The sequence below is a fragment of the Bos taurus genome, chromosome 7 (genome assembly GCF_002263795.3).
Source record: "Bos taurus isolate L1 Dominette 01449 registration number 42190680 breed Hereford chromosome 7, ARS-UCD2.0, whole genome shotgun sequence".
Taxonomy (NCBI): Eukaryota; Metazoa; Chordata; class Mammalia; order Artiodactyla; family Bovidae; genus Bos; species Bos taurus.
This window is the reverse complement of record NC_037334.1, coordinates 51,817,004-51,825,587: the sequence shown is the minus strand read 5'-3', so window position 1 is coordinate 51,825,587 and position 8,584 is coordinate 51,817,004. Positions and strand designations below refer to the sequence as shown.

The 8,584-nt window shown below is 44.8% G+C and overlaps 1 protein-coding gene across 4 annotated transcripts; it reads right to left on the bottom strand.

Annotated features, from left to right (window-relative positions):
• Positions 1-1,464: 1,464 nt before the first annotated feature.
• Positions 1,465-8,481, bottom strand: HARS2 (histidyl-tRNA synthetase 2, mitochondrial). 4 transcript variants are annotated; one of them, XM_010807364.4, is made up of 14 exons: positions 8,438-8,481; positions 8,186-8,336; positions 6,742-6,816; positions 6,237-6,356; positions 6,020-6,115; positions 5,074-5,199; positions 4,865-4,972; positions 4,510-4,608; positions 4,126-4,219; positions 3,668-3,795; positions 3,333-3,575; positions 3,062-3,178; positions 2,687-2,833; positions 1,465-2,270 (listed from the first exon to the last, which is right to left on the bottom strand). In XM_010807364.4, exons 2-14 carry the CDS (start codon positions 8,291-8,293, stop codon positions 2,211-2,213), a joined length of 1,521 nt encoding a protein of 506 aa, XP_010805666.1. In that variant the 5' UTR covers positions 8,294-8,336; positions 8,438-8,481; the 3' UTR covers positions 1,465-2,210.
• Positions 8,482-8,584: the final 103 nt, after the last annotated feature.

Genomic DNA, 8,584 nt, shown 5'->3' with positions numbered 1-8,584 from the left:
TGCGAAGTGAATGGGAAGCCGGAAAATGCCGTAAAAAGCGGCCTTGAGCCGTAAAGCAAGCTTGCCTCCAATCAGCTTAGAGTCTCGTGTTCTAAAGGAGCTTAAAAACTGGAGGGCTTCGAAAACAGGATTGTCAGCCCCGCCTCCGCGCCAAGGAAATAGCGCATGCGCAAGGCAAGTATGAAGCAACACGGAAGTAAGGGCGCCTGCAAACCTTTTCGCCCTGGCTTTCAAAACAGGCAGATTCAACTCGTCTTAACAAGAGGAAAATAAGTTCAGATCAATGCTCTCTGATCTACTCTAATAAATTTGCGTGCATTCCAGGAGTTTCCAAACATTTAAGGCTGAAGCGCTGTTCAGTTCAGTTCAGTCGCTCAGTCGTGTCCGACTCTTTGCGACCCCATGAATCGCAGCACACCAGGCCTCCCTGCCCATCACCAACTCCCGGAGTTCACTCAGACTCACGTCCATCGAGCCGGTGATGCCATCCAGCCATCTCATCCTCTGTCGACCCCTTCTCCTCCTGCCCCCAATCCCTCCCAGCATCAGAGTCTTTTCCAATGAGTTAACTCTTCGCATGAGGTGGCCAAAGTACTGGAGTTTCAGCTTTAGCATCATTCCTTCCAAAGAAATCCCAGGGCTGATCTCCTTTAGAATGGACTGGTTGGATCTCCTTGCAGTCCAAGGGACTCTCAAGAGTCTTCTCCAACACCACAGTTCAAAAGCATCAATTCTTCGGCGCTCAGCTTTCTTCACAGTCCAACTCTCACATCCAAACATGACCACTGGAAAAACCATAGCCTTGACTAGACGGACCTTTGTTGGCAAACTAATGTCTCTGCTTTTCAATATGCTCTCTAGGTTGGTGATAACTTATCTTCCAATGAGTAATTGCTGTTATAGGGTCTCAAATGCTTCACTTTAGTGATTCACCGCAAGCACTAAGGATACAGGCTCAGAGCACTTAATTGTAAAGGTTGCAGCCTTCCCAACACACAAACACAAAGCGCTTTTTGCAATTTGTCTGTTTATCTTGAAGCAACGCTAGCACCCTTTGGTTCATTCATTTTTCCTCCACCTGAGTACATTAGGGTCATTCAATCCATCAGTTTCAGTTCAGTTCAGTCACTCAGTCGTGTCCGACTCTTTGCAACCCCATGAATTGCAGCACGCCAGGCTTCCCTGTCCATCACCAACTCCAAAGGGCACAATTTCAACATGATTGGACTTGGGAAGGTGGGTATCAGCAACACTCCCGAGAACAACTCTAGCAGATGTCTCACTATAGACACTGATGCAGTGGTGTGACTTTATCTCTAAGTTGGGGGAAGGGGGAACTGTGGTCACTCCCTTCACTCAATACACAAGCATCACCCCAGGGAGATTACTCCTAGTTCACAGAATCCTCCAGTGTACACTCAAGCATTTTCTATGGCCTATGCAAACCAACCCCTTGATAACGAATTACTCATACTCCATTTAAATTTTATTTAATATATTATACAACCTCTTCAAGAACAGCTACCTCCATGGCAGGACATGGAAGTCAGAGAAGTGATTCCGGCACAGGTAATGGGCTCCAAAAACATATCTCCATCTTGTCAGGTCACCTATTAAGTTCAACATTCAAGATTATTAAACAAACAGGCTCACTCTGTTATTATTAAAAGTGGATGGGCTAGAGAGATGCCACATCAGTATGGGCAGTGCAATGCCCTTAGGATAGCATCTCTGTTCTCAAACAAAACAGAAAGCGGTCATTTCCCCTCCTTGCTGTCTCCCCAAAACTCCCTGGACAGCCCATGACTAGGTTTTGGACAAACTTTCCAGAAGCCATAGTGGAAGGCTAAATATTTGACTTTTTATCTCAATGGTTCAGAATCCTCTCAACCTGAGGTGACTTTCCAAGAGACTTGCTGACAGCAACCATCTCAGCACATTGTTGGTAGCGTTCAACGGCATTTCAAATCTGCCATTTGCCTTGGCAGTTACAGCATATCTCTTTTACATACCAGCCATCTGTGCCCATGCACAGCTGCTCACACTAACCTAGGGGTCCTCAGGGCATTCTACAGTTCTGTACCCAGAAAGGATGAAGGATCCAGACACACTTGTCACAAATTCTGGCCAGCAGGTGTGAAGTCCATTACGAAGTCAGTCCTAGGTGAAACTTTTTTTACAAAGATCAGCAGATGGCATTCAGGTAATGATCAAGATTCAGACAGTCGTTTCTGAATTTCAGCCACTAGATTTTCCCGTTTAATGGCCACCTGAAACATAAGAGAACCCTCACGTGACAAACTAGAGAGTGATACTAGTTTCTTAGCCTCTGCTTTTCTGGATTCATTTAACTCTGCAACTGCTCCCACTACTTGGGCAACCAGTAGGGAGGAGTACGTGCTTCAACCTGACCTGGAGAATGTTTCCCCTCAAGACTAAAGTGATTCAAATACCTAATCTATGTCTGTTTTGTTGATTAATCTTGAAATACCCATGGAGATTTCACTTGTCTTTTTGCCCATCCAGCCAATCATCAGCTATAATGGTTGCCCAGGATGGAGCCTCATTCACCTCTATCACTATTAACCCTGGAGATACTTCCACAGCTAAAATATACATATTTCTCAAAGAATCTAAGAAAGGTAGAAACACTTGGTCCCTTCTATTTCTGGCTGGCCTGACTCACCTCCTCCCTGCTGGCCACTGAACGGAGCTTGATGACCCCTTCCTTCAGTTCTTGCTCTCCAATAATGACCACCAGTGGAATTCCCATGTTCTCACAGTAGTGCAGTTGGGGTAGTAGTTTAGGGTTGTTCTTATACATCAGCTCTGCCTAAACAGGGTGAAGTTAAGAATAGGGGATTTAGAAGTTAAGTATACCACTGAAATCCCAGGAGCAAACATATCTAAAAAGTAAGTAGCTAGCCTACTTGTACCCTAAGAAGATACTCCAGTGAATACTAGAAAGCTCTTGAGTTCCACCCTAGGTATAAGCTAGAAGTGGGCCTGGTGCATGAATTCTACATATACCTAGATGGTGTAGATATTAGCTCCTTTATACCTTGATCCCAGCATCCCAAAGCTCTGCAATTAGCTTCAACCGTTCTTGAAGAAAGTTCTTCTGTGGTGTGGCCACAAACACTTGGGTCTCTGTGGTCCGTATCTTCTCACCAAAAGTCTAGTAAAAGAGAGAGAGAAAGTAAACTAATAAAAACTTTTGCACCAATATTTCAAAAAAACAAAAACAATCATCAAAAAACAGTCCAACTGCACCTCCAGAAACATGAGTTTTTAAGGTATGCAGCCCCACTCTAACCCCACCAAGGACCTACCTTTATCCTCTGCTCCACAATGGAGAAGATTCGCTCTACCCCAATGCTGAGCCCCACACATGGCACCTTGTGGCCTCTGGGGTCAAACATGCCCACCAGCCCATCATAGCGACCACCAGCAGCCACACTGCCCATATTCAGGGGCTCCTCCTCAGCATGCACTGGGGTCTGTAGCAGCACTGCTTCATAGATCACTCCTGTATAGTAGTCCAGGCCTCGAGCCAAGCTCAGGTCAAAGGAGACCTGCAGAGACAAAGTTACAGTCAATGTCACACAAGACTCAGGATCGTAAGAGCCCTAGACACAGCAAGAGGTCAACTCCCTACTCAGCTAACCTTTTCAGCAACTCCAAATAAAGTCAGGTATTCAAACAGCAGCTTCAGGTCTCCCAACCCCTCTAGGGCCTGCTTGTTCTGGGATAGTCTGGGATCCTGGAACATTTGCTCCACCAAGGATATCCCACCTGGGGAGACATGTGGGGAGAAATAAGGTCTCTGCTATACACCCAGATGTGTTTCATTCAAATTTAACCCTAATGTACTCCAACTAGTCCTCCTCATATTCTTTAAAAAAAAAAAAGAAACATCCTGATCACATCTGACCAGACTTCCCTCATCTACCTCCATCTTTGACATAACTGGTTATAGTAAGTAAAAAGGTTATTAAATTCAAACCAGGCTCTGGAACCTAGCACATTTATGGAAAGGAGCTGTTTCAGAGGTAGAAGTTATACACGGATCACCCTTACTCTGGTTCTATCACGTACCTCTAAAATAAAAACAGTGGTTCTTACCATGACATTGGACATAATCTCCAATTCGATCAGCCACTTCAGGAGCCAGGCCTTTCTTTACCACCATCTCATGTCTCACATCTTTCCAAGATATCTGCACAAACATCCAAACATTAGGCTAGCCCCAAGATCCCTCTTCCTCTAAATGGAAAAGGACATCTTGTTTCATTCATTAGGTATGTCACAAGTAGCTAACACTATACTCAGCACAGTTAGAGGCAGCTTAGGAAATCTAGCGATAATCACCACTGCACAGCAAAATTCAGGTCTTGTTTCAGAATGTCCCCTTACTTTCCTCCCAGAAATAACTCACTTCTGGCCACAATCTCCTCTAAGGGTATAGGTTTGAAGGCAGGGTCTACTGAAGCATGTCTTCTTCATTACCTTATCTAGTTTGTCTACCGAGGAGCAAATGGCATGGAACTTGCTTTCAGGAACACCACAGACAGCAAATATCCCATCCAAAATCCGTCGGTCACTGACCTGTGAACTCAATGGAAGCAACCCAAATGCCTTGTCAATGACCTCTCCATCAAAACAATGGCAGTCCCAACTCTCCTGACTCAAAAGGGACAGAAGTTTCACAGAATGATTATATAGATATAGATATGAAATGCAACACCTGTACAAAGAAAATCCTAGTAGCCTCAATGGCTGGTGTCACCTATGTCTTGAGACAGTTGAGACAGCATTAGGCCAAATCCAGACTTCGCTTCTCAGTCCTCAGCTCTGGCCTCACCTTAATGAGAAAATCCCCCAGGTGCAATCCACTAAGGATTTCACACATGATCTTCAAACATTCTGCATCAGGGATCATAGGGTCAAATTGACCAGCAATGTCAAAATCCTGCAGCAAAAAAAAAGACAGAAAAAAATTACTGAGCAGCCAGTTCCCCAGTTGTGGCCCCCAGAACTATCAAACCATGCTGCCTCCATCAGGTCTCTTACACACTGGTAGAACTCCCGGTAGCGGCCTTGGACTATGGTTGGGCTCTCCCGCCGCCACACTTTTCCAACATGATAGCGTTTCATCTTCTTCACTTTATTCATGGCCAGATAACGAGCAAAAGGGACCTTACATAAATAGGTTAAGGAAGAACGATACTGCATACAAAGTTTAGGCCCAGTGGAAAGACATTAGGGAGGACTGGGGCTCTATCAATCAGATCTCACCCACCAGAATCAGAACAAGGACCTTCTTTGTCTCCTTTCTTACTATACCCATGGCTTAGCAATCAATATATGTTAAATAGTGTCAAATGAAGGAATCCCAGCTAGCAAGACTGTAAGTTCTGTAAAAAGCAGTGGAAACAGAGATAGAAATGACCCAAGAACTTCAAGTCTGGGCATTCCCTCCCACTCAGATCAATTCTTGACTGTCTTAGAAGAGTCAAGCTTCAGAACCTGGATTTGTCTACAATTTCTAAGTCAATTTTTCTTCAAATGCTCAAGGACCACCTACATCCTAATTCCCAAGTACCTGTTTAAAATGCAGATTGCTAACTCCCACTCCAGCTACAGAATTAAGAACATCAGCGGCTAGAGGTCAAGAATTTGTATTTCGGCAAGCTTCCCCCAGGGATGCTGACATACTATTTTTTTTTTTTTGGCTGTGCTGCATGGCATGGGGGAATCTCAGTTCCCCAACCAGGGATCAAACCTGTACCCCCTGCATGAGTCTTACCACTGAACCACCAGGGAAGGTCACCTAACAAACTATAAACTTAAATGATAGGGCACTAGGACAGGCTGTGCTGGCAGAATTGCCTTCTGGAAGAAACTAGAAGTAAAGACTGCTGCCAACAAGACTATAGGATCCCAAAGCCACTCTTTTCTGGTTAGTCAGAGTTGCCCTCTGAGTTTGAAAGAGGGAAGCCTCCAGAACTCAGGATACAGTAAGGTCATAGCGCAATGACAACAGCTCTCCGCCCTGATCCTTCAGATCATAGATGAGTCCAGAGTCCTCTCCATACTTCTCAGTAAGTATTTCCTACAGAGGTCAAACAGAAAGTGCCATGGTTAAAAGGAAAACTCCAGAACATAGGCTAGAAGCCCTTTGGGAAATAAGGCAGGTGAAGAAATGGGGTTCCTGTACTTTTTTCTCCTCTTACCTTTAGTTCAAATGCCGGGGTATCCAACCCCTTTGCTCCATGACGTTTAAAGCAGCTAACAACCACATCAAGAATTTTCTCCCTCACCACCATCTGCTGGGGACTAAGATCTCTGGTACCCTAGAAATCAAAAGAAGCCAGAGTGAAAACAAAATCAAGTCCATTTAAGACAAAGAGTTAAACTATATCTACAATCTAAGGTATGGAGTTGAAATCACTTTGGGTTCAGATGACTATGAGCCCCACCCAGTACCTCCAGAATAGTAAAGACTTTTTTACAATTAGTTTAAAAAAATGTTAAAAGTAGGGAATTCCCTGGGGGTCCAGTGGTTAGGACTCTGTGTTTAGGATATGGGTTCAACCCCTAGTCAGGGAACTAAGATTCTGCATTGTAAGACACAGAGTATGGCCAAAACAAATAAAAACATTAAAAGTGGTTGGGAAGGGAAGCAGAGGGCAGAACTCTAAGGCACTCTAATGGACAGGGTGCGGTACAGGGTATTACCTTTGGGGTCTTGATAGTAAAATTTGACTTCTCTTGATGAGGTTTCAGTTGGGATGCAATCAGTGCCTCTGCAACCTGGCAGAAAAAAATGTGAGATACAGTTTCTCTCATACTGGCCAAAGGAACTTCCCTGGTGGTCCAGCAGCTAAGGCTCCACACTCCCAATGCAAGGGGGGCTGGGTTTGATCCCTGGTCCCCTCGATCCCACATGCTGCAAATGGCAGTTCCCATGCCACAACTAAAAGATCTTGCATGCTGCAACTAAGACTTAGCGCAACCAAATACTGGCCAGGACTGTGGTATCTCTGGCCCTGTGCACCACCAACCTGCAAATACTTTTGGTCCTGAGCAATACGAACTCTTAACACTACGCTATCTATCCTAATCTCAGCACACTTCCAAAAACCCAGCTATATATGTGATACACAGAAGATCAGGTGTTTACTATATAAGCTTCCTCACCATATTTGGAGTTTTCAAATATATGGAAAAGTTTAACCACCCAGAAACAATGAAGGCGCAAAGAAACCCAAGACTACCACCACTGACCATCTAGGAGTAGGGACTAGTATGATCTCCAGTTCTCAGTCTCCACTCAAAGAGCAAAAAATAAAAATTGTTAATAAGATAGCAATGGTCATTAGGCTTAGAGATAGGGAAAAAATAACTTGAAGACAGAAGAGAACCAGCCCAAGAACAGCCCATTCTTTTTCTTCCAAGAACAGAGAACAATGCCTGTGGAACAAACAGGAAAGGATTAAAAAAAAAAAAAGATTAATAGAATGCTGTCTGCAAATAACAAAAGATATGCACCCTGTTGGACATAACACAAAGCATCTACTAGGAAGTCAACAGTGTCTTTCCCAAGGTAAAACAGAATCTGTGATTTTACTACCAGCAGACTATACACCCTTCCAGAAATATAGAGGGTGTAGTTCATACTTTGGCTGATTCTGTCCTCCAAGGCAGGGCAGTGAAGCCCACAGCCCCTCCTAAGAATCCATAATCTTTGAAAACTACAAACTGGGATGAGGGAGATTCATTTTGAGGTAAATTCTAACGTGAACTCATTTTACTTATAGTCGTAAGTGGTTATGTTCACATTCTTTGCTTAAAAAAATTTTTTTATGTGTTTGAGCCCAAAAGGTTCAGATAAGGGATTGTGGACCTGTACTTAAATGCTCCCTTACTACGTAGCCACACGTCATTTAACCTTGCAGCCTCCGCTTCCTCAACTATAAAATGGAAATATAACCCCAACCTCTCAAGATTGCTTTGATGATTAAATAATAAAGCATCCTAAAAGGCCTTAACTCTGTGTCGGTACATCGAGGGCACTCACTAAATACCGACTGTAATACGGCGGGAGTACAGGCTGAGAGTCCATGCTTTCAGATCTGGAGATCCTGCCCCGACAGACCAGAGCTATCTCAGTCTGGCTCACCTGACTGTGAGAACGGACTGCCCTGATGCACAGAGCACCGGGCGGCGGCCGGAGCAGGCCAAGCAACACAGTCCAGGCTCTCCCAGGTAGGAGTCCAAGCTGGGGCATCTTGCGGCAGGAAGCAGGACTTCCGGAACAAGAGGCAAAGGACCTAAGAATGAGGCAGACAGGACCCCAGAAAGGGTTACAGGACGCTGTGGAGGCGAAACCGAGCACCAAAGATGAGATAAGTGGGTCTACAACTTCTCAAACCTAGCACACTAACTCCACTCCTCTCCGGCTCCCGCCCGGCCCCCGCACTTCCGGTAGGAGTCGGAAGTAACTTTTTATTGGGCGGTGGCTCTCTAGGCGTATGGGCCAACTACTCGATATCCGGAAGTCCTCCGAGTCGAGGCTGTG